The 26,274-nt window shown below is 41.7% G+C and overlaps 1 protein-coding gene across 1 annotated transcript in view; it reads left to right on the forward strand.

Moving 5' to 3' along the window:
* LIN52 (lin-52 DREAM MuvB core complex component) overlaps window positions 1–21,738 on the forward strand; it is a 68,755-nt gene extending 47,017 nt beyond the window's left edge. The window contains exon 6 of the mRNA XM_019551696.1: window positions 19,223–21,738. Coding sequence (XP_019407241.1) covers window positions 19,223–19,278 — 56 coding nt within the window. The 3' untranslated portion in view covers window positions 19,279–21,738. The remainder of the gene's footprint in view (window positions 1–19,222) is intronic.
* Window positions 21,739–26,274: the final 4,536 nt, after the last annotated feature.

Genomic DNA, 26,274 nt, shown 5'->3' on the forward strand with positions numbered 1-26,274 from the left:
TGTTTTCTGATGATGACAACAGTGTCTCTAACATGCTTTTTCTTCATTTTCAGAATCCCTCACAGCATTCCCCTTTTGTCACATCTCATTACTGAGGTCAGCTCGCAGCTCCATTCTCTCATTTTTCATTGTTGGCTAGTTTTGAAATTTTAGCAAACACCTTTTTCCACGTTCTACGTCATGCTCAGGAGGAGCTCCCTGTCAACAACCACAGAATGATCTCCAGAAATAGAATCCATGCTTCACAATGTGCAGTCTAGTGCCCTGGCTATCAGAGTACACTGCCGCCTTAACCACAGAAGTAGTTGCTTCCATCAGAACAGGTCCTCGGATCCTTTTTTCTTCAGAACAGAACAGCCAAGCTCCCTTGACAATTTGCTCTTTGGATCTTTTCTGCTCCTCCGAACCAGAAATGAGGAACAGGGAAGCAGTGTCTTAATTCTAACAGCAATTGGCAACATCTAAGTGTGTCGTAGTCTCAGATTTGTCCCTTGAGAGGACTGACAATTTTGGGAACCTGACTGGGGAAGGAAGTTATGTTCTTTGAAGGAATAGAGGCTAAATACTCAAGAGAAGCAGTGCCAAAAGGTACATTTTAGTCAAGGTCTAGTTGGCTATTTTCATTGAAGCTTTGTTTTATCTGACATTTGAGATCATTTTACCCTTAGGTACTGAAATACATTGCTGATATCAGTATCGAGGGGGAGTGCGTTGTAAAGTCAGATGCATCTGAACTGCAGACAAATATTGCTATTTCTTTCTTCATGTTGAACGTGTACTCTGTCTTTCTGTCCAAGTAGCTGATATATGTGCTCATGTCTTGATAGCAGGGCTGTCCCTAGGTGGAGGCAAATTGGGGCAACTGCTACAGGCCCGCACTTTGTGGAGCCCCACAGTCAATGCCACATAGGCCCGGCTGCCACATGCTACTGCTGCCAAGTGCCGCTGCCGAGCGCTGCTGGCTCTGGCCACTCACCACCAACCCCCCGACGTCCCCCCAGGCGCTGCACAGGCTGATATGCCCTGGACTCCACACACCTCTAGGGATAGCTCTACTTGATAGTCTTCCATATCAGTTACTACAACGCCTCTGTCACAGATGTTACCCCATATGCTTTTGTTTATGGTCACCCATGCATGGAACACAGTCTACATCACAGCCTCCCAGGCTTCCACCCTTAGGCAGGCTCCTTCTAAAGACTGCTTCTGCAGAGCCCACAGATGCCTATGTTGCGTGTATTCCTAATGCCGGTGAATACAAAGGAGGGAGAAAAAGTTAAGTTTAGCCTCTGTGTCTTTATTGTAAATATTTGGGGCAGGGACTGGCTTTAAAGTTTTCATAGAATCATAAAAAATGAGGGTTGGAAGGGACCTCGGGAGGTCATCTAGTCCAACCCCTTGCTCAAAGCAGGACCGTACCCAGCTAGATCATTCCAGCCAGGGCTTTGTTGAGCTGGGGCTTAAAAACCTCCAAGGATGGTGATTCTACCACCTCTGTAGGTAACCTGCTCCAGTGCTTCACTGCCCTCCTAGTGCGAGTTTTTCCTAATATCTAACCTAAACCTCCCTTGCTGCAGTCTGAGACCATTGCTTTTTGTTCTGTCATCTGCCAACACTGAGAATAGTCTAGCTCCATCCTCTTTGGAACCACTTGCATGTTTTGTACAGCTCTGAGCATATTGTCAATTCCCTAACAAGTTGTAAAGGGTAATTATTAATAATATGTATTGTTATTTACTGTTAGAGAAGTGTGAAATTATTTTTAACACAATAATTTCAAACATGTTAATATGTTGGCAGCCTAAGAAAGCTATTATTTGAACTTCAAATTGACGCACAGAATCATAGAAAAGTACGGTGGAAAGGGACCTTAGGAGACCATAGGCCCCCCCTTTTTTTCCTTGAGGAAGATGCATCGTATTTTATAAATTTAACAGCATTAGATTTTTAAATAATTAAGGTGGCATGAATATAGTTGGTAGAAGATAAAGAAGTTGCAGTTCAGTAGGAAGCGTTCCCTCAAGTCGGAGTCCTCATGAAAACTTCACCTCATTTTAATGAGTACCTAGCCACCAAAATAGATTTGAAGAAGAGTGCATTGCATTTAAAAGCTCAGTTAAGTCTATACCAACCATGCAGTTGATCCACCAAAAGATACCACCTACAAAAATCATTGCCTCTAACATTGGTGCAAGTATTTTTCACAATTGATTTAAATACTGTGGCAGTTTTTAGATTCCTGTGCTACCATGTTTTGCACATTCTACCATGACTTTTGGGGTCTCTTGGAATCTTTTAGAACATCCACATGAAGCTTATAGTTCTGTGTAGGACACAGACATATTATTGTTTTTTGTCTTCTCTAAACTAAACTGTCTGAATTGAGAGGGAGTATGGAGAAATGGGAAATAAAGTCCAGCCTCTTCCTCTGCTTGACCTGAATAATTCTGTGCACTTTGCAGCTTTTACTACTGAGCAAGTGTTTCATAACCATTCCCCAGGAGGAAAGTAAGAATTCCTCCACTTTTTTTAGAGATGTGCAACCTGAATCATCCTAAGGCCTCATCTGGAAGAGTCTTTTTTGTGGTGGTATAATTTCAAGAAAGTCTGAAAAGTGCATCTTTCACTTTCAGGCTGCGTGTTCCTAATAAATCAAAGATTTCTGTATGAGAAGGTCATGAAAATGTTAGTGCTATTTAGTTTAAAGATGGGACATGATAGAGAAGGTAAAGTGAGAACTCTTACTGATTCTTGTCTTAAAAAGAACAAGGGAAAATTTAGTGAAAATGAATGACCAGATTAAAACTGATAAAAGGGAATATTTTTCCTGCACTGTATAATATAACCTGTGGATCCTGCTGCCACACAACCTCCTTAAGGCCAAGAATTTAGCAGGATACAAAAAAGGATAAGACACTTAATATGGATGATCATCCATAGTTATATTTGGATAAGGTATTTTAGGAGAGATATAAAACCTCATATTTCAGCTGCATGGAGTGAGGGGGGGAAAAAAACCTTTCTGTTTGGGCAAGTTATTTCATAATTGTTCACTGTGAAGTTTCTTGCACCCTAAGTCTCTGGCAGTGGTTACAGTCAGAGAATATCAAACTAGTTCGGGGTGGGCAATTATTTTGGTTGGAGACCTGCTTCAATTAGTTTTGGTAAGCTGCCAAGGGCCACAAGGGTAACACTACCCCTTGACAGATGCCCTGCCCCCTACCCAACATCTTGTGACCAGAAGACCCACCCCCTGACCTTTGCCACCAAACATCCCTCCCCTTGCCCCGGAAGTACTCCTTTAGGGAAGGGGGCTTGTCATTTTGGAACTGAAAACCCCCCAAATTATATACTGAAAATCATACATCTACAATAACATAGTTTAATTTTATTTTTAAAAGATATTTTGTCAGATTTGTGTGTGTTTACGTAGTGTATATAGAAGTGATTGCATAATAGCTCAAAATAAAATCTTACTTTTGTATATTGTGAGACTGTGTCGGTAGAAGGGTATAGGTGGATGGGTATGGGGCTGTGGGTATGTGTGTGGATGTGTGCATATGTTGGGTGTGTGGGTATGGGGACTTGTGGGGATGTATAGGTGGTGGGTGCATGTGTGGGTAGCAGTGAGCGGGGCTCCCCACAGAGGTGCACTAGTGTGTGTGTGTGTGTGTGTGTGTGTGTGTGTGGGGAGGGGGTATGCATGTGGGAAGGGGTGTGGAGGGTGTAGGTGGGTGCAGAATTTGTGGGGTGTTTGATTGTGTGGGGAGGGTGGGGTTCATGCGGGAGGGTTTGTGGATATGGTGGGGTGTGCGTGGAAGACCCCTGTGTACGTGCATGCGTGGCTTCCTGCCCTCCCCCCGGAGCTGGTCAGCACCTGCTCCTGCCTTGCCACAGCCCCGAGCCTGTACTGCCTGTGGCACCTGCCCGCAACCGCCAACAGCGTGTAGCCTGAGCTCTGCCCCATGCCCACTCCGGACTGAACCCTGCAGGAGCAGATGAACCAGATGCGTGCACAGCTCTGACCTGGCCCGCCTCACATCTGCTCTATACCACCCAGCCACGGAGCATCCTGCCACTGCATGGGCATGCAGGGGGGCTGGGGCAGCTCTGTGCTGGACTGCCTTTCTAGGCAGGCCAGGCAGCAGCAGCTGCTAGCCCCAGCCCTGCAGTACTGGCAGGGACCCACGCCCAGCTTTGACCTACCCCACGCCTGCTGCAGAATCACCTGCTTGTGCTGACCAACTGCAGCAACAACAGCGCCAACAGGGCAGAAGTGTACTCAATACAAGGAAAACCAGCCCCTCCCCCTCACTGCTGCCCACCACTTCCTACAGCAGCTACTGGGCTCCCCTGCGGCTCCTTTGCACTGCCCCACTGGGCAGCCTGGAGGTGGCAGTGACAGCAGTGGAGCTGCATGGCATCCTAGCACGGGCTTCAGGCAGCTGCTGCAGCAAGTGCCAGGCGGCAGTGAGGGGGAGGGGCCACTTTTCCCCTGTGCCGAGCACACTTCTGCCCTACTGGCGCTGCTGCAGCTGTTCAGCATGAGTCCGCAGCAGACACGAGGCAGGTCAGAGCTGTGTGCGCAGCAGACATGGGGCAGGTCAGGGCTGTGTGCAGGTCCCTGCCAGTACTACAAGGCTGGGGCCAGCAGCAGCTGGAAGCAGCTGCCGCCACATAGGCTGCCTAGAAAGGCAGTCCACCTGGAGAGCCACCCCAACACTGCTGCATGCCCAGGGAGCGGCAGGACTCATCATGGCAAGACGAGACAGGACTAAAGGACCTGTCACGGGCTGGACAGAGCCCTTCTGCATGCTGGGCAAAGCCCCATCTGTCCCATGGGCCATATTTTGCCCACCCCTGAACTAGGTAGACCACTGATTGGATTTAGTGTATTTATTTCTATGTTTCGTCATGATTCTTACAACTCCGGACATGGTAAATTCTCATCGCTTTTCTGCAACGTATAGTATTAATCTCTTCTAGAGATGGTTCATAGATTTGGGATTGTTACTAGTATTTTGTATACAAGATTTTAGTTTGTGATATAGGATGTAAATTCAGTTCAAGCTTTGAATAACATCTCTGGAGACAGCATTATTATTAAACCTTTTCCAGAGTGTCCCTAGTGGCAGCTCTGTAGAGCAGGTGGCCTGTATGGCACGAGCACATAGGGAGCCAGGGGCCAGTGTCTTATCAGAGCATATAATCTAAAAATCACTCAGCCTGTTTCTCGTCTCCTGGGGAGAGGACGACGACACTGGACTCCTATGCTAAAAACTAATTATTAACCTGCAGTAAACGTAATTCAATACAAATCCCAACAGAAAAGGGCTGGGTGATGGGTGTTTCTGGGTAGCAGGCCAAGCTGTCATTTGGCTTTTCAGCGTATAGTCTGTGTGTTGCCTCACAGATTTTCATGCCTAGTTTTAGGCTTACCTGAATATATTGAAAGTTCTTAAAGCACAAAAGATGTGCATACAGCTTCCGTAGACTCATGTGCATGTGAAAAGGCTGACAGGAAGATGGTGTTCCTCCCCTTGTCTTTACTGGGTACCTGGTGCAGTAGTTCTCATATAGTAACTGGACTTTCAAAATGTAGCTTTTAGGGAAAAAGCGTCAGAGAATGGCAAATGAGATTTGAGGTGCGGGTTTATGGGATAATATTGAACAGAGGATGACTGCTGTAATATCAATGTTGAAGTTTAGTATAGCAGGAAGAATGAGAAGTAAATTAAAAAAAAAATCTCAGCTTTAATTTGCATACCATTTCTTGTCCTTTAATTTGATACATTTCCTTTTTCTTTATTAACCTTCTTTTCATACTTATTTGTTTTTCTTCAATTTTCCTCCTTTTTCTTATTTATGCACCTTTTCTTAAATGTTTTTCTCTCCTGCAGATTTTCCCTTACCTGTATATCTGCATATTCTCTTATCACTTCACACACCTGTGGAGTCTCTTAACTGGCTTAAGTTTCTGAACCTCCAAGTCTGTCAGACCCATCTCAACTCCTAGGAGGCCTGTTCATCTCTGACCCCAGTTCTCCAAAGTGTTCCTAGATCTGATGCCCTCTTCTTTTTCCTCTTATAACACTTCCTCCTGTACCACGTGGGATGTGGAGATGGAAGCTGAGGAATTTGGGAAGTAGAAGAGCAGAGTAACAGCACAGCTAATCAGCGATTCTTAGATGGATTCTGCAGGGCAGACTCAGTAATCATGGCTGATTTCTGGGCTTTGTGAATCTGGAGTTTTCTCCCTGGTTTTAGGGAAGCTATCCTTTCCTCTAGTGGGAGCTGTCAGCTGACTCTGGCTGATATCATTGTACCTCTTAAACAAAGATCATGATTTTAGGCTTTTCTTCAGAATGATGGGAGTTAGAAATAGTAGGATATTTATGGAAGAGGGGATTGTAAGTTACGATGCGTCTGGGAGCAGGAGTCACTGGGCACATTTATTGGCTAGGAACAGACATCAAAAAGCCTGAGCCTGAATTGATTCAATCTTTGCAGGTTAGTCTAACCTGGCTAGGCTGAACTGGTTTGTAACTGGACAGACAGTCTGTCTGGACTGAGGAAGTTCAGGCACATGTCTACAGTGGCTCAGGGTAGAAGCCAGGAGGCACTAGAGCAGCCCTCCCTTCCTTTTCGTGGTGCTGAGCTGAGGGGGGTGTGGCCAGGCCCCTGCAGAAAGTTCTGATTAGGGAGGTCTGCCTGCACCAACCCAGGCTTTTCCCCACTTGCTGCTCAAGGGGCAGGAGTGTTGCCAGACCCCAACCCCCTGCTAGCACTGAGGCAAAGGGGGGTGCAGTGCATGCATCTGTTGATGATACTGAGCTTTTCAATCTCCCTGCCTGCTTCTTTAAACAGTCTGCAGCAAACTCAGACTGGGGCAAGCCAGCAGGGGGCTGATAACAATGTTTATCACCCAATCGGCAAAACAGTAGCCTCTCTGCATTACTTCAAACTTCTTAAACAGCTTGCCAGCTGACCTGTTGATTGGCTCCAAACAGTCCAAAGTGGTCACTGTTCTGCCTGCCTGTCCCAGTGAAATTGGAGTGAGATATATACAGACACCTCTCAGCATTAGCTAGCATACCACATGCCTGTGGGAGATGGGAAGGAGGCAGGGAGTGTGTGGGAGGGATTCCTGCTTGAGCAGCAAGGCGGGGTAGGGCAGGGGGAAACCAGGCAGATCCTACTGTGCCTACAGTCTCTGCTGGAGCTCCAGTGAGGGACGAGAAGGCAAGGCCCAGCCCTGCTGTGGGGCAGAGAACCCTGCCCAGCCAAGAGAGCATGCTGGGATGCTGGGGGCATCTGGTTTACCTTAAACCAGCAAGGGGTCTGGAACAGACATTGCAGAAACTCAAATCAGTTAAGTCTGATACTACATTCAACCAGGTTTATCTCAGTCTGGTTGCAGCTATTTTCAAACTGGTTTATATGCACTGAACATCTGTTCTGTTATAGGTTTAAACCAGTTTCTAATTACTTAAACTGGTTTTGTCCCTGTCCCTAACTATTGTGTCTATATTTCAACCTCCCCTTCACCTGAGTGTATTTAAACCCAATTAGCAGTGGCAATGCATAGGGGGTGCGCATGAGCGCACGTGCACTCCCTGAGCGTGGTGGTGCGGCCCCTATGAAAAGACACCAGCGGCAGCATCTGCAGGCGGTCAGCAATTGCCACTGCTAGCGGTGTCTGTGGGTGGTCACTGGCCCCTAGATGGTGCTCACCACTCTCTGCTCCCCACCCCGCCCCCTGCTGACAGCGCCAATGGCGTCTGCAGGATCACCCCGCTTACTGCTGTGGTGCTCTCGCCACTGCCAGCGCTGCGGTGCCAGTGTCATTCATGCCAATTAGATTAGCTAAAGCTGAGCCTTGCAGTGAACCTTTATACTTATATAGTAAATACCTACATGGTGTGCTGTGAATGGTGTCACATTCTGCTGTCTCAAATAGGTAGGGCTCAGCTAATGGACAGTTTCACAAGACTTTTCACAATTCAAGCTGTGCTTTTTATTCCTTCAAATTTACCTCTTTCCTTCTGTTCTATTCTCACACATCTTTGACAGCTTTCCTTTTGCACACCTCTCAACTACTTTCAGATACCCTGGGGGCCATTGACTTCCAAAATAAATGCATAGTAGCAAGTCTGCTTATTTTCTAACCCCAGATTCACTTCTGGCTCTTACCATTTCCTCTAGCCCAGGGCATTGGTGCAGAGCAGAGAGGATCATGGAAGGTAGGGAAAAAGAAGCTGGGAATTAAAGGAATGAGGACAGGGAAGAGAAAATAGAGATTGGCAGTGGTGTGACTGTCCAGGAAGAATGATGGGAGGAAGTTGGACAAATAGATGGTCACAAAAGAGGGAAGACGTATTTCAGTGTGAATTGGGAAAGAAGAATCTTTTGATCTCACTGCCAAAGTAGTTGTGAAGATGCTATTTCAGTGATTTTCACCCGGAAGTGCTGTGAGATCCTTTTAAAGATACCACACAGTATTAGCACTGATTAGGTGTGCAGACAGCTAGCTATACATGATTGAAAAGAAAAACCCAGAGATTTCAAATAGGAATCCAGTGTGTCAAAAAGATTCTGAGTTTTTTGTAACAGAAGAATTGCACTATTATTTTTCCTTAGAGCATGATTGCAAGCTGGGCTGTCATATTCCTGGGGGGATAAGGGAGGGCAGCTCATGTGGCGGGGGGCCTTTGGTCTAAAGAGGTTGATAACAACTGTTCTATTCTTTTTCTTCCAGGAGATATTGTAGGCTGCAGCTTAGATTTAGAAGCCTATTCCTTGCTGGTGTTCTCTAGTTCATAACCTATGCAAAGAAGTCTTAGACCCTGGGATAGTAAGATTTGAATCATTTGCTGGTATTTATCCATACAGAGTATGGTTTGGAAAACACAACATATGACCCAATTCAAATTGCAACAGCCTTGCATTTACTTTCTGTGGTGTATCAGTACTTTATTTGTGGGGAAAGGAATCTTTTGTTTCTTCACATTTAAGACAAACAATACATTTCACTCAAAAACACCCAAAACAAATGAACAAAAAAAGCAATCCTCGGTTCTTTTGATAAAGATCCATAATCTTGGTTAACTTGCTGTGATATCTAGGATTACATTCCTTCTCCCCACATAGTGATTTTTCAAAAAGGATTCTTTGGGATTAAAAAGCATGTTAAAGAAACACCAATCTTTTAACTTGATTAAAAGATCATTATTATATTAAAATATTGGTTTTAAGATTATTAATAACTTACTTGCATATAAGACCTTCTTAGCATTATGGTTCTTTATAGATGTTAAGGCTTATAATGAACTTGTAACACAGGAGGTATTATGTAACTGCTTCTTTTCAAGTTGTAATTCTAGGACGTAGACAAACACAGAACTTTGGGCAAATAAATTTAGAATGTTGGATTATTTCCTTCATTCTAAACCCTTCTTATACTGTTTATTAACAGAATTTAAATTATATAATTTGACCCCCATCTCTGAACTCTTTCATTAGATTCATAATTCTATGAATTAGGAAATACAAATGTCACACTATTAGGTATTCCACAGAAAGGATTTATCTCAGCCATTCAGGGGGCAATGATGCTATGAAGTTCTTGACCCATAATCTTTTCCATTCAACATGGCTCCCTGCATTCTGTTTGGTTGCCCTGACTTGCATAATTATATTGTTTGTATCTCAGTACTTTGCCTGTCTCACAGCTGTTATTAGCCAAAGAATATAGGAACTTACATGACCATGCCACAATATTTTTCAGTAATTGTACTGTAAATATATAATTCTTTCTACTCTGATATCTCTAATCCCTTTGATCAGATTGGCTCTTGTAGTCAGTTTTCCATTGTCTGCCCACCCAGACTCAGGTTGGACTTTGAAATTCTTACTGGAAAGGTGCACTTTTCCACAAAACAGTAGAGACTTGGGAACATAGGACTGGAAGAAGCCTCCGTAGCCATCAAGTCTAGCCTGCTGTATTTTCAGGCAACTGTTTACCCAAAACTTCCTAAAACGTATTCGCTCCAAACGCTTGGTGCCAATGTTCCATTACTGCAGTGGCAGCTAAGGCCTCAATTTATACTTAGAGTATTTCAGAGAGAGGACTGCATCCCATGCCTCAGATGTAGGCAGGCCTAGGAGAAAAATATCTTCTTGACTCCAAATTTGATTGGTTTGACTCTCAGGGGAAAAGTAAAACCATATAGTTAGAAACTTGTGAGGATTCTAAGTACTAGCAGAAAGAGATCTGACACAGTAGTACACCTCATTCAAAACTCCAAGCCTTAGCTGTTGCCAACGTCCAGTGCTTTGGAGGAAGATGAGAGAACCCCATAAGCCAAAGAAACACTCACACAGAGAAAATAATTCCTTCCTGGCCCCTGAAGGTGACCAACAAAAGCCTTAAAGTATGTGATTCCCAGGCACTTATAAGTCTGCAAAAGTTCTACCTCCTGGTGTATTGTAACAAGGGGATTGAAGATGCTTGAATCCGCGTACCACACGTTAACTAGAGACCTGTAACATGACATAAACTGAAACTATAGCCATTCTGTCCAGCCTTCCGTGTATGTATGCCAGTTTCCTTCGAGGGGAATGTGCTCATCTCAAGAATGATCTATTCCCCACCCCAGTTGCATTCTCCCTTAACCCTTCATCAGTGGAAACCTACTTGCCACCACTCCAAGCAAATATCTTAGAGCCAGAGATAGATCCAATCTGTTAAAACAGCTGCCATCACAGGGTACTAACTAGGAAAGCCACCTTCAAGAGAGGAACCTCAATAAGATGTTGGCATTGGTAGGTCAAGAGTCATTCCTCCAGGAGTACATAATGGATGAATTCATGGATTTGGATAGGCTTTTAGAAGGATTCCTAGCTTTGGGAAATAGTGAGAATCTGTGCAACAGATTAATATTTTTCAGGGATAGGGCAGGATTGAAAAGAACATTTTCCTGAAGGAATATTGTGTCTCAGCAAGACCTGAAAAATATGTAGAAAATCCCTTATTGAAATGGTAAAAGCAATAGAGAAATTAGGGATAAGGCATACTCATGGGACAGTTCTGTAGAGGAAGCTTGGCCATACTGTACCTAGTATGACGATAACAAGAGGCCTTAGTGAATAGATATTGGCATAATACCTATCATTTAAGATGGTTTTAATACCAGTTTAATGGGAGAGACAGAGCTCAAATGTATTTTCCTTTTTATTTGTTTAATTAGCTTCATGATTCAGTGCCTGGTCTTATGTCTTGACTTTTTTGGCATGTGAAATTTTTTTTGTGCATTTGACCTTGGCTTTACTCCAGAATAAATGTTTTAAGCTGTTAGTTGCATATTTTGTCTTCTGTCTGAGACTAGGGGGCAGACGTAACCAGCACTAAGACAAGTGAACTGTATAAACCACAATTAAAATTGCAGAGCACAGGTGTCTGAAGATCTTACACAATTGCCAGGCTATTTGTTTCTCAAATGAGAGGGGCTTGGGGAGTGTATTTTGGAAAATAAAGGAAGCAGAAAGGTTTCCTTCTGGGTGAAAATCTTGTTTTTTGAATCGTCGTTCAAATTTTTGCAGTCTAGATCCATTTTAATACTTGTACAGAGCCACGATAATGAGGATTTAAAGTGATCTTCTAGTGTAACTGGCCACTGAATTTACAGCCTGTTTCTACAAGGAATTACCATGTAAGAATAATTGTCTTTTACTTATAAGCTTTGCTTTGAATATAGGCTTAAGTTTTTTCAGTTTAAAATCTGAGTGCCAGGCTGCAGACACAGACCACCTTTAGTGTTATTAAAACAAAGAGAGTGGTTTCAGTGTGGGGATTAAGAGTAAGTTCTATTGCAGATGTCTGAGGATTTTGGTAAGGAAGTAGGCATCTTAAATCTCTATGCTAGTCATATACAAAGTGTTACTGCAATGAAAAAATAGTGGAGTGAATAACATCAGCTCGCACCACAAGACACTTGATGTATCTGGAGCTTCAGTGTTCGCTGTATTTTGCAATTTAATGCACAAGATTTGTATTTTTTCAGTCATGTATTTCTGTATGCTTTGCTGTGTCAGATCTGTATTCTTGGGACGTAAGGTTCCATTAAAAAATAAATAATAATCGCAGCCCCCGCTCCCCCCACATACACTCATTTTCTATAATATGGTAATGATATCACCGTAGCAGTAATTACGGGTCATCTTCATTTCTTTCATCTCTGCTGGTTCTGATGGCTTCATTCCTTTGACGGAGAAGATTTGGCTCTGGGTGCTGTGATTATTTTGTTAAGCATTATTCGAATAGACAGGAGTGAGAGAAATTAATCAATCCAAATGCAATTAGCATCATGTTTAACCCAGTGATGGACGTCTCAAGGTGAAACAGCCAGGGGAGTTTCAGACATTATTATTCAATCCAGTGGCTCTTATCTAAATTATAATCAAGAGGGGGTTTTTATTGGCTTCCAGGAGAGGAGATGCAACTCTTTCCCTACTCTGAGGGTCAAGGGGATCAGGCCTTCAGCCTCACAGTATTCTGGGTGCTATTCTTTCCTTGAAGTGGGAGGGCCTGATGTGGGAAGGCATAGTAATATTTAGGTCACTTGACACAAAGTATCTGTACACACCTAATGTACTTGACCTGGAATGTGATCTCAGCGGTTATTCGTGCCTGGGCTGGGATGCCAGTTTCTGTGTGGGATGGCACTGCTTATCTGTATGTGAGCCAGCACTGCCTATAGGCTCCTATGAGCTCTTTGAGCATCATTCTCTGCACTTTGTGAATCCAGAATCTCACATTGCTCTGCTCTTCTGAAAGCAGGGTAGGGAAAGCTGATAGGGAATCATAGGAAGAATGTAAATTATTTTCATTGGGTTCTTAGAAAAAAAACAGTTGTCAAGTGATGTTGAATAGCACCAAGTATGTTTTTGGGAGAATCAAAATGAGATTGTGAATATGTTGAAACAGGAAAGGAGGATAAAAGTTTTACTGAGTTAAAATATTATTTGAAGTATTTGGCTGCTTCTGGGAGTTGTCCATCAGTCCTGTAACAAATTAATGTAGCTAACTTAGGGTATTCCTGTGCACCTGAAGTGACCTATTGCTGCCAAGTTTGTGGCACATCTCAAACAATTGATAGATCCACTATTACCAATACAAACCACTTGAGTCCATCTCCCTGAGATCTGTTTTCTCTTGTACAACATAATGCTGCCATTGTGCCATGGAGACAGACCAAATACAAAGATGTCAGGGCTATTCTGTGTCAGATGAGGATTTCTTAGGCTGAAGATTGTGAGACAAGCTGGTATGCTATTCTGTTGTCTATAAAGGTGATTGGGATGGCATGTGCTTGCCACTGTTCTTCAGGGCAGTAACAGTTACTGACAGTTTGTGGCCTGCTGTGTCATATGTAGGCTTTTCTAGGGTCCACAGTCACCGCTCTGGCAGTCATTCAAGGAAGACAGGGGGTCAGCAGAGCAGCAGGGGTTATTTTTATGAAGAGGTCTGAGATGGATTAAACCATCTATCGGGTACTGATAAGACTGATGAAGTCTTGTTTATGAGTATGCATGGTAGAGGAGGAGCTAAGATCACTCTGGGAAACCAGCATGAGGCTCCCTTTCTCTTGTATTATCAAAGCTTGATTGACCTCTAGTTCTGATAATAGTATCCCATAAATCTTAGGCATTCTGGCATCTCTTTATGCTTCTTTCTTCAGTTATTTTCTGTTTTAGTTTATATCTTTGTAAATAAGTTGTAACTTACCCTTTTTAACTCCCAGATGCAGTATACCTCCTCACCCAAAAGACTGGCTTTGCCGTTGGCTTTCACAACTAAGACAAGCAAGGATCCTACCCATTGTTCATGAACTCACCCAAGGCCTTCTGTATAACATGCCCAACTGGTATCAAGAATGTTTCTCCCCATACTGGTGTTGCCTACCTAGTATAAGAAAAATCACCTCTGCTATAACAAACCTGAAAAAAGAAGCTACAAGTTGTTCCAGCTGCTCCTCTATCACCTTACTAGGTGGACTCCTTTGTCTTCAACAGTTTCACTAGCATTTATATGTGTTTGTATCCATTCAGTTTTGCCATCCCTGGGTTGGTAAAATATATCTGCAATCAATCCCTGTCCTTCATTAGTTTCCTGGTGCTGGCTGTTCATCTACTCAGAGAATGCTGTAGTTTAAACAAGGGAGAGAAACTGGTCACAAAATGCCCACCAGAAAATAAATGTTTAAGATAGACCTGTTGATTTGGTTGTTCTGTAGTGAGACAAAATAATCTTAGAAAAAAAGGAAATGCTTTAAAAGCAAGCAACAGACTATTGTGGTGGAAGATAATATGAATTAAGACAACCATTTTTGACTCTTCTCTGTTAAGACAACATGTACCAGCCAAAGAAGAGCTGAGGATAGTAAGGTATTTAAGAATGTGTTGTAACTGCATGTTGGGATGGTATTGTAAAGACAAACTATTTTAGACACTGTTTAGAAAGTTTATAAATACTTAACTGAAACTTTTTAAAGTGCTTTCGTGTATAAAGCCAGGATCTGTACAAGACCTGGTTTGGAGCAGAAAACAAGAACCAATTAATTTGTTTTTTAAACCCCAAATTATCTAAAATAGTAATTCTATTTATAAAATTGTCACACATTCAGGATCTGATATCACAAGACTTGGCGGGGGGTAGGGAGAGATGTTTATTTCCCCTCTTTCCTAGGATATAATAAGAATACTAGCAAGATGTTGTGTGTAAATATGTATATTGCCTTTGGATCCTTTGGGATGAAAGTTGTTTATATCAGTGTAAGTCACTGTTTTCATTACTGGGTTTACTATGATAAAACCTATCCAGATCTTCTGACACAGTTTGTACTGTGTTGTCACACATGAGAGAGCTGTTTATGAGATGTTGGGGACCAATGAGAATGTACCCCCAATTCCCCTATAGTGTTCTTTTCTAATTAAATTGTCCCTGGAAGAAACATCCAAAGCAGCAGCTTTCATTTTGGATTGAAGGCAAAATGTTATGAGTCTTTGTCATTTGATTAAAAAGTTACTTAACCTTTGAATTGCTACAGATGTAAAGCTAGCTCCGAATTTCCAATGTAATCGCCTCCAAGTTAAAATCAGGAAAATCTTCGTGTAATGAAACCCATATGTCATAGTGAAAGGATGCAAAGCACTGGCAGAGTGGGCTGCTCTAGCAGGAGATTCTGCACCCAATCTTGTTAACCAGGGCTGCTTTTGGTAATCCCTCATCTCCTCACTTGTAGGAAATCAATCTGTACCACTGAATCTTTTCAACCAGCAACTGCAAAATTTACTGCAGGAGGCAGTTTGGGGACAGTTGTAGCAGCAAGGAGCCCAAGGCAGCAAGGCTAAGTGCAGGATTGAGGGATTGAAGTTCTAAAGAGGAGATTATATTAAACCTTACTTCACCCTCCCAGCAAGGAGAAATCGCAGCTTCTCTTTTCAGCCCCATCCTCTCCTGTCCACTCCCTGGTTTGAGATCCACCTATTTCAAGGCAGCAAATTTAATTTCTGGGACAAGAGTCTGTTATTTACAGCACTTTGATCCAAATTCTCTTTGCAGCCCAAGGAAAGGGAGGATCTATTCAAACACTCAACTTTTATTGTAACTGAGGCCACTAACATCTTTAAAATGGTGTTTTTCTGTGGCCTCAGTGCCCCCTCTCCTCTTCCCCACCTAACTGAGAAGATTAATTTGTAACCAGGCTATTGCGATCGTATCCATTGTTGATTTTCTATTGTAGTGATAGATGCACAGCATAGGAAGGGTTGTAAATCGTGATTTGACATGGAGATTCATGTTTCTGTTTTATGCTGCTCAGGCTCTGTGGTATCTGTTTGCTGGTACAATGAAACCTGCACTCAGGCCCCACCTCCGTTAGACAAGTCCCTGGTTTAAGCAACCATTTAAAAATATCCCAAAGGTTTCCAGTACAATTCTGTCCAGCCTTTTAATTAAAAGATCCACCTCTATCTACTAGGCAACTGGCTTTAGCTGGTCCCTAGGGTAGCTGCTTAAGAGAGGTTTTCCTGTCTTTCTTTTGGGCTGCAGTCACATTTAGAATGTGGGTGTGATGGTTTTTTCATTCTCAAGCTTATAACTCAACCTGAATAACTCCAAGATACCCAATTGGCAATGATATTACCACTATAAAAAATTCATTTAACACAAGCAGTGTGGGACACAAGGATATAATATAAGAGACTGTGAAACACCGAGGTTCAGAAAAGACTCCAAAGCAGATTACAAAAAAAGAAAAGAGGAAGAAATTGCCAAGACATTTGAACTCAGCACCGTGTAATCAGGATCTGTCCTGTCTTTATCAGGATTATACTGAACTGTGATTCTGGGGCAGCTCAGTGAGGCAGTCATAGCCAGGAAAACAAAATTGTAAATAATTGTGGAAACTTGCCCTCACAGTTTGGCTGGGAATTGTTTGCAGTAGTGGGATTCATTTTGTAGCCATCTCTATGCATATACAAAGATGTAGTGCCCTTGTTTGAGTGTGATATCATGCCTTTAAAAATAAAGCCCTACAGCAGTGTGTGTGTGTGTGAGTGTGTGAGAGACTGTGTGTGTGGAGAAGAGGAATACAGAATAGCAGAAGGCTGTCTCCTGCTCCTAATGGGATTTTGTAGCAGCATGTGCGAGTTTGTTTCAGAAGTCAGAAATGAACAGATGTTGGTATAAATTACCTCTGTGTCTGATGTCTTGCAAATTAAAAGCGCGGTTGGCATCACTAAACAATTTCACCAGGTTTGGGGGGGGGGGGAGAACGGGCGGTGATTATTGTAGCAGGTCGGTAAGAATCTTTAAGCTGCAGCAGAACAGGATAGCAAGGATAAAGGAATGAAGAATAAAATGAGAGGTCTGTGAATTAATCAGAAATGTTAACATCTCCGATGACAAGTGAACAGGAGGGCACGTGCTCTGGAGCAACCCCCAACCTACAGTAATTCCAGTCAGAGCACAGAAGGAGTCTATGCTCAGTGCCTGATTTATAGGGTGCAGCCCTCTTTGGGGGAACGGAATTGTCATACATTCGTATATCTCCTATATGGGACTGGCACTCAGGAAAACTTTCCACTCTGTCAGTTGATAATGGTTTAGTTTGACTTTGTGCTTTCTCTGCAATGGCATTTTATGACCCTGTTTTGTGGGCTGGTTTGAGGTAGGGGCGTTAGGGAGTTGGTTCTACTGCAGAATATGTTTCAGACTGAACTCGCATTTTTGTTAATCATGTTCTTGGTTTATTTATGCATAATAATTTAATTCTTGGGAAAATAACAAACACCCCCCCTGCCCTTCCACAGCATCTTCCATCCAAGAGTCTCAAAACACTTTATCAGTATTATATTAACAATTTAAACTTCATAAACACCCTGAGAAATGGACATATATTATGCCTATGTTGCAGATGGGGAAATTGAGGTTCAAAATGAGTAAGCAATTTACCTGAGCAGCTTGCATTGTGAATCAGGAACATGTCTGGAAATGAACCCCAGATGATCTGAATCCCAATCCGGTTCTTTAGACACAAGATTACTTTTTCTTACAAAGAAATCCCTGTGTATTTTGCAATCCCTTCAGGCATGGAATTTGCTCTGGAATTTACCTTTTACTTTAGGATTGTGCTCCTGAATCTTTTTTTTGATCTTTAAAAAAATCTAAAAGTTTGTAGCCCTCACAGCAGAAAACATGAACCAAATGTAACAACTGTGTAATGTCTGTCTGAGTCAAAAGACAGCTGGAAACAAGAGGCCTGACGACTGATACACCCCATCCATTTCAGTGGGATGTTGACTCTGTAACCCTACCACTGTGAATTTATCAGTCAGCATTAAGTAGTTCGCTGCTGATCATTTTAGCAGAAGCATTTTGCTTCTTTCTGGATCTTTCAAGTTTATTTCAGGCAAAGAAGTCAAGATTGGATCATTTTAGGAAATTGGGAATGATATAGGAAGTCTCTCATTTTTGGGCACAGTTTCTAATGATCCAGGTCAATAGTGACCCAATGTCTTTACCAAATGATGAGTGTTTGTCAGAATCTGACTTATTTCACATTAACTGGACAAGTGGTAGTGTCACAGAAAATACCCTTATGCCAGATATTAGTATGGTCACTTGTTTTTCCTTTCTGAAGAGTGGTTTAGAACAGAATGGGTTCTATAGAGATTGAGCCCTCATGTCATCTTGAAGCACAAAACTCATTGAAACCTTTGTTTAAAATAAATGAAATTGAGAAGAAAGTATATAAAGAGCACATCTCTCCAGGGCTGTTTCCTTAATGCTGCAGATTTGAAATATTCTTATCCTTGTTTTGGGACAAAGATAGTATTAGGGTTGGTGTGCCAAAGCCTGGGCTCACAAGTCAGAAATGTTTCAGGTAGGAAAGTGGCTGCGTAAACCCTGTTTTAATACAGCAACTAGAAATTGATGGTGCCAAGAATGAGAGAGAGATGCATAAACCTTGCCTCACTGTATTAAACATCGAAGGTCTGACAATGCAGAGAGGGAGAAGACCAAAGCTCTATAAACTCTACTTTATTACACCATCCATAGATGAACTACATTGAGGGAATATAAACTCCATTATATTACAGCATCCAGGGACTAGCAGTGCCAAAGGAGAAAGAAAATGCTGTCTAATTTCTGTTAAAGATCATAGCATGTTAGGGACTGATAATCCTGAAATAGAGAGAGGTAGAGTTTAGTAATTTCTGATGGATTATAAAATCCTGGAACAATTGCACTGAGACAGTGTGATAGAGCTGTGGATTACACCATTCAGTGATTGATAGTGCTAAGATGAAGGGGGAGATTTTACATGAGCTTGAGGCTATCTACAGTAAAAATAGAAAGTGTTGATTGTATGTAATGAGACAGCTCATAAAGATTGTTGCTGAGCTTTGAAATTTCTACCCAATGCCCACATTTTCCAGACTGTCCAGAATTCAAGCTGTGGTATAGATTTATTTTTTTTGTTTAAAAAAAAAAAATCCTTGGGTTATCTGTTAGCACAGGTGTACAGCTCTAAATGAATCACTAAATACCACAAATTACCTCATTTTAATTGTTTGTTTTCATAGAATCATAGAAAAATTAAGGTTGGAAGGGACCTTAGGAAGCCATCTATTAATTTCTTTTTCCTTGCCATTTCAGCTAGAGAAATGACTCGAGGGAAATTCCTAAACATCTTGGAGAAACCGAAGAAGTAGCTTCTGCTTCTGAAACTTGGGCAAAAATTACCCCTGAATGAATCGTCTTGCCTGTCACTTGCAGACCAAGTGAAACGCCACAACTTCCCAAAGGGAAAGACAAAGCTTTTTGCTCTAGATCAACAGAAGTGAACCTCTCTATAGCTTCCTTAGCTCATCTCCTTACTGATGAGAAGCATTCCAGATGCTGTTCACAAGGATTGCCAGGGATTCCATCAATATTGCAACTTCATCAACCAACCTTTACATGCCTGTCAGGAAAGCTTGGCCTTTTGCCCAGGCTGTGGCAAACTTGTACAGCAGTTTTTCTACAGATCATTTAAAGTGAATATCCCCAATATCCTCATTTGGTTACTGGGTCTATGTGATGCCAGCCAGAATATATCATGAAGCCTTGGCCCTTTTATATGCCTCTCTTGCCTTAAGAACGTGGATTTCATATGTGCCGTTTCCATGCTGAAAGATACATGCCGGGTTCTGGACAAAGGCGGTTCTGGCCTTGGTTAAACTGAATCTGCAGGATTGTATTCTGCTTAGAAGGAAGGTGGAACATGGTCTGTTTAGTTTACCATGGTCTAATTAGATTACCGTTATTTATTCCCATCAGAGAAGGATGTGCTGCACTCACACAACATCATTTAGTCCTATCTGCACTCCTGTATTTCATTCTGTAAATGTATCAAGTACTGCGTTTACAGAGAGCTTCACCATAGTGCTAAACATTTATATATTTTCTTGTTAAATGTGGGCTGATGAACCATGGGGAGTAAATAAGGGAAGATGTTTGTTATTGTATCATGAAATTGAATATCTCTGTGGGAGCTTTTACCAGGATGCAAACAGCTCTCTCCATCACTCTCAGCAAACCAGCTCAGGGAGAGTCCAGCTGAGGTACTGAAGAAAGTCTCTTAAGTTTGAAGGGCCATAATGTTTTCAGTAACAGCAAGCTCCATGGTCTAGTTAACAGCTATGGCAGGGAAACTTCAGAGACAGCATCTGCATGCTTACAGTTTTAAAGATTAAATTTTTTCTTCCACATTATTAGAAGACCTCAGCCTCAAAATTTGCTTTGCCAGCAAACATACGATGTCATAGTAAAAGGAGAATCTTACGCTATCTGGTGTCCTTCAGGGCCATGTTCACTTAGTATTTGCATACTTCCTGGTGCCTTTCCTCCTTCAGCAGGCTGCTGTGTAATCATCCTGGGTAATTTTTTTAGGCTTTTTTTCCCTCTGTGAAGACAAGTAACTCATTTCATTTTGTTCCCATTTTCTTGGTAAAACTGCATCTTTAGCATTAATAAGGTCATCATTCTCTCTAAACTAAAATTTAGTATTGGGCAATGGCAGTTTTCTCTGCCTGGCCCCCCCGTCCAAATTATTTCATGCCTGTTTTCACCCTTTACATTTAGTCATTTCTGCAGAGACCTGGTAGGTGTGACTTGAATCAGGTCTATACTTGTTATAACATCATTAACAGTCTGTCCTTGGTGCATTTTGCCACTCTGTTCTGGGGGAGAGTTGCTGTTTTTAAGCCCAGTGTTCTTCAGAAAGGAGTTGTGTCTCTGCTCAAGTGCAACCTTCACTGAATGGTTACTAAAATGTTTATAGCCTTTCCATCTTTGGGTCTATGAACTCCACTGTTGTATTAACTAGTGCTAAGTTAGGTTTGGACAGCTCCTTTCTCCTAAGCTAAAGCAGTGTTAAGACACAGTCCTGAAAAGACATATTCAATTACTTAACTTTTAAGCATGTTAGTAGTACAGCAGGACTCCCTGGATCTATTTGCATGCTTATGATTTTGTGGGATTGGGGCTTAACAGCTACACGATCTCTTGAGAGGATGGGGAATGCAAAAGTAGAAAATGCCTGGAAGCTGAGAGTAGGGAATCGAGACAGGGAAGGAACCTTCTTACTTGCTGATCAGAATTAATAGAGATGTAGCTTTTAAAGTATTAATTTAAATTATACTTTTTGTGGATATTATTAACATTCATGTATTTAGTTTGCATGTATTTTGTATGTATGTTTTGCATGGCCCATAAAGTAACCAGTATTTTAATCCATTGTTGTATGTTTTGGAGGTCAGTCACACTAACACAGTAAGAAATTGAGAAGCATAGGGGAAGACATGAGAAATCTGCCACAAAATCTATGTACATTTTATGATCTGTCTGGTGAGGAATTTTATACTCATAAGTAGTTTTTACAGTTCTGGGGAAAAAAACGCTTTTCTCCTACCATCCTCCTGTGCAGCAGTATGTATTTTTTAGTGGTGGGGTGGTAAGTAATATATGCTGTAGAATTGGAATATTTATTGGCTTTGTATTTGTCGTCTGTAGAAATGAATAAGGGATGTATTTTTATAGGAAATATTTACATGTATTTTTGTTTGTTAGCCAAAAGATTATAATCTGTCTGTTACTGGTTTGTGGTTTCATAATAAAGAAGTGCAAAATGTTTGTAATGGTTTTTGGTTTTCTGAAATACCCCTCTGATATGAAAGCTGTGACCTAGCTACTAAGGTAATACACCTTAGCTATAGGTTCTCCTCCACTATTATCATTACTAGAAAGCCATTTTATGCGTTCCAGTTTGGGGCCCAGTGGGAGTTCTCTTCCTGTCAGTAGATACTCTGGCAAAAGACAAAAACAGCTTTTAAACACCCTTCCAGAATTTCATTTCTTTGTGCTCTGGTGTTTTTCAGAGTCTTGGAACAAGGAACAATTAAAGCAGTAGTAAAAAGTTTGCATTTTTGAAGTGATTATACTGACAAAAACATCAACAAACAATGTGAAAAAATAAAGGGTCTAATCTGCAAAATGAGAGTTAGAGAAGTAGATCAAAACTTTGTATATGTTACATTAGTTAACATCAGATGATCCTTGTTGTATAAACCACTGTCATTTTTCATTATGTTTAAATGTTATTCTAAGATCCCTAGAAATAAAGTGTTGTTTTATATGTTTATTGTGCCTTTCAAATGTTACTTTTTGCACATCTGATTGCATTAGCATGCCATGTCTAACAGCATCTTCTGTTTTCAACACTGAAATGTCAAAGGGAAGGAGAATCCATAGACTTGTGTAAAGGTGCACCAATACATTGGTCCTGTATCAGATTGGCACTGATATAAGGAAAATTGACAGCATAGGCAATCAGCTTTTTTTTGATTTACATGGCCAATAAATGTGCCATGCATGTGTGCAACCACTGCACAGCACACTAGTAGCAAGGCACGCAGCCAGGCAGCATGGAGAGCAGCCAGGTCTGGCTGATAAGTCTGTTGTGGTACAAGGGGTGGGGGAAGGGAAAAAGAGGGGAGGGAGGGGGTGGGAGTGGGGCAAGCACTGCCTGGCGGGGGACAGAGCTGCAAGCAGCTCATCTGGGGGATGTGGGGAGCGGGTGGCAGCTCCTGCTGCTGCACGCACCCCAAGAGGGCATGGGAGGTATGTGCCCCTGGATCTACGTTAAGAATGAGGGCGAGCTGGGGCTGGGGATGGTGCCAGGCTCTTCTTGACAGGGGGGCTGGGCCAGGCTGCGCTCAGGGTCGGCAGCACTGGGGTTGGGAGGGCTATGGCAAACTTCGGGATGAATGTAGCCTGGCCCAGCCCCCGCCCCTGGAAGAGCTCAGTATGGCCCTGGACCCAGCTCACAGCAGCAAACAGCTTTTGCCCCACACACAGATCTGGGGGTGCATGCCCCCCATGCCCTCCTGGGGTGTGTGGAGCCTCTCACAGTTCCATCCTGTACCTTGCCCTGTCCCGGCTGGGCAGCCCCTGCCCAGGCCCCACTCCCTTCCTTACCACAGCTGCCTCAATCTGCCCCCCATTCCCCTTCCCTCCCCTACCCCTCCCACCACAACAGACTTACCAGCCAGATGCTGCCAGGTTAGATATTGGCAATCAGATTGGTGTTGGTTAATATGGCTCGTTAAAAAGTGGCCATTGCTATTGGCCCAAAAAATCTGTATCGGTGCACCCCTAGACTTGTGTGAATTAACTGAAAGACTAGAAAGGCCCTGATAACAGATTCCACCTCATATCGTTCAGTATATTTTTTTTATTTCTACCTTGTTCATGAGCATCAAGGGCTGAATATATATTTCTTACTAGATTAAGGTGCAAATTGGGAGAGGAGGGTTTTTTTTGGGAGTAGAGTTAATGTTTTGAAAAACAGTCTTTTTTTCAGACCAGGATTATAATTTTAATGTAGGTGTCTTCTGAAAGAAAGAGGTCTGTAGCTGTCATCTGCTGGACTAAATTGCAAATATATTCCTGTTATTTACTTCATCCCTCTGAAGGAAAGTTATTTTAATCAGCATGCTGAGCCCAAAAAGGTTTCACTCACTGGATCTTCATCTGTCTGAAAAGGGCAACATGGTAACAAAATATTCAGTGGACACCCTCAGCAAGAGGTCCAGTGCCCCATTCTGTGGTCTTAACTCTTCTAGAGATAAAACTCTTCAAAGACTGCCACAAAAGAAGAATAGAAGCTACTTTTAGTTTTGATCTAAAAGTAAGGGGTGTTCAGCTCAGTGAAGAATGATTTTTATTACACACAGGAAAAGCTCCCTATGAACTTCCATAAAATTCATGTATCATTGTCTTTCAAAATCTTTAAAATTGTCCTTTCCCATGATGATTACAAGGAATTCAGGTAAATTATCTGAAAGTTATTCCTATTATTCTAACCAGCATTGTCTAGCTGTTTCTTGAGCTTCTTGTATTGTTCCCTTGTATATTGCCTTATATGTCAATTGAAGTTCTTTGGGGCAGGGGATTTTCTTTTGTTCTGTTTGTACAGCCCCTAGGACAATTAAGTATTCGTTTCTTCCAAATTATAAAAGAGCATTGGATTCAGGCACTCTGGTCCTTCATGATGTGTATCACATAGCTCATAAATTAGTGCTAACATTTCTTAGCTGAATTAATCAGTCTCTATCTCAGACTGTTTTCTTACCACTGTAGCCGATTATGCTGCCATAGATTCTTGACTTGCTTGACCAGTTGAGAGTGTATGTTAGTTGATTGCTCCCTGGAAGGTTCAAGACATCATCTTCCTGAAAAGTGAAGAAAGTACACAAAATGTGGATGTTGGACTGGATTTAATTCTTGCTTGTGTCTTTCAAATTTTATTGTAGCCTGTGATGTTTTCTGGAAGATCAAATTTAGATTCATTGTAGTATTTCAGATAGTTTGGACTATTCTTGATTTCTGTTAAAAAAAAAAAAAAAAAAACACAATTGGCCGATATCTTTTCTGCTTGCCACCCATCCAGGTAAAAAAAAAGAATAAAAAACCCTTCTGTTTCTATTCATCATGCAGGGAAAAGATTTTAAGGCCTTGATCTATTGCTTTACGTACATTCAAGTAACATCAAATTTTAGGATTTGAATTTCATATTTTCCAAGCTAATGAAATCACTGTTGAGATTCTAGGAGAATGCTCTTCTTCATGCTGTTATTTTCTGAAGATTTTATTAGTACAAATATGAATAAATAGGTTGAGGTCCAAAGCTTCATGATAGAACCTCCTTACATAATGTTTTACAAGCTCTCTTCTCACATGAGTTCTCAATTAGACTGATTTTAAGTGAACTCTTTTAACTAATTCCTGTATTCCCTGTGTCCTAAACCTATTGGATAATGTTAATTTCTAAGCTGTACAAGGAATGCATGCCCTTAGTGATCATGTGGAAACAGAGTCTTTCCTTACTGTCTTCTTAGCCTATTTGAAGTATATTGGTAAGAACATAGTATAAATCAATTTGTACCTAGCAATTGTCTCGCTGGATTAAATTATAAATAAGTACTTATTATGACCTTGCAGGTTTTTCATAACTTGAAGGTCTTGGATCACATTCTGATAAGTTTAAAAGCAGTCTTTATAATACGTTTTAAGAAACATCTGCGCATAGATACTAACATGATGGAAGCCATAAGTGAAAATTGCTTCCATTACCAAGATATGCAAGGCTGATTACGTGGAACTCAGCTTACGCATTAATCCAGCATTGCTATCCTGATTTGGCTTCCAAATCCAACGCTCTTCCAAAATCTTTAACACTCTGTAGAATCTCTTACTCGGATGCTTGTTAAATCCACGTAGTCTCTTGTGTCGGGATCTACAGCAACAATATTAGAAGGAAAAAGAAAGTTACTTATCAGTAACTAGATTTTTGGTTATGATTTACACTGAACTACTTGTGCCTCCACTTATCTCACACCTTTAAGGATTCTGAAAAACAAATGAAGGATTTGAGGAATGGTTAGTCTCACTGCCTTTTATGCACCTGTGAACCAAATATTCAGTGCCCTAAGGGGCCTGTCATGTGGTTCCCATGCCCATTACTTCCTAGAGAGTTCTGAGTCTCTGATGTACCAAGAGGTGTGTATTCCAAAAATGATTATCTATGTGGTAGCTAATGAAGAAGAGTTACTTCTTTCTTCTGCTGGTAGAGAACTAGTGTAATTTCTAGGTGATTCTTCTGAGTTTGGGGTGAGGATTATAAAGTGATGGGAAGAAAATTTCCAGAGCAAAATCAGCTTCTGGCGCCTATGTTTAGCTCTTCTGTGTACAGCATGGAAGAACTGTTAAACTGTGGCCTATTGAGTGGTATTTGTGAGGCTCCAGTCCTGGGCACTGATGCCAGACTTCCCACCCATTCAGTGCTTCTGGCTGTTTCTGTTCTGGCTCTATGCAGCAACATAGCAAGAGTCCCCTTTTCATCAATTCTGACTGAGCATTACTTCTTTGGTGGTTGAATCTTCCTTTTCATCTGTTTTAGGTATCAGCTGGCATTTTTTCTCTGCATGTTGGACCATAATTGTTCATTCTTCTACTAGCCAGAAAAAGGTTCTTGCCCCTCCTGTGATAAACTAGAGGAGTGTTTGTTCTTGCTACATCACAGAGTAAAGAATTTACTTAACCATAATCACCTTGGTTTAAATCTTGGTATTTGTAGACCAGGAGAGATTTTGTTTTATTACAGTGAA

The sequence above is a fragment of the Crocodylus porosus genome, unplaced genomic scaffold, assembly GCF_001723895.1.
Source record: "Crocodylus porosus isolate Cpor-Errol unplaced genomic scaffold, CroPor_comp1, whole genome shotgun sequence".
NCBI classification, from domain to species: domain Eukaryota; kingdom Metazoa; phylum Chordata; order Crocodylia; family Crocodylidae; genus Crocodylus; species Crocodylus porosus.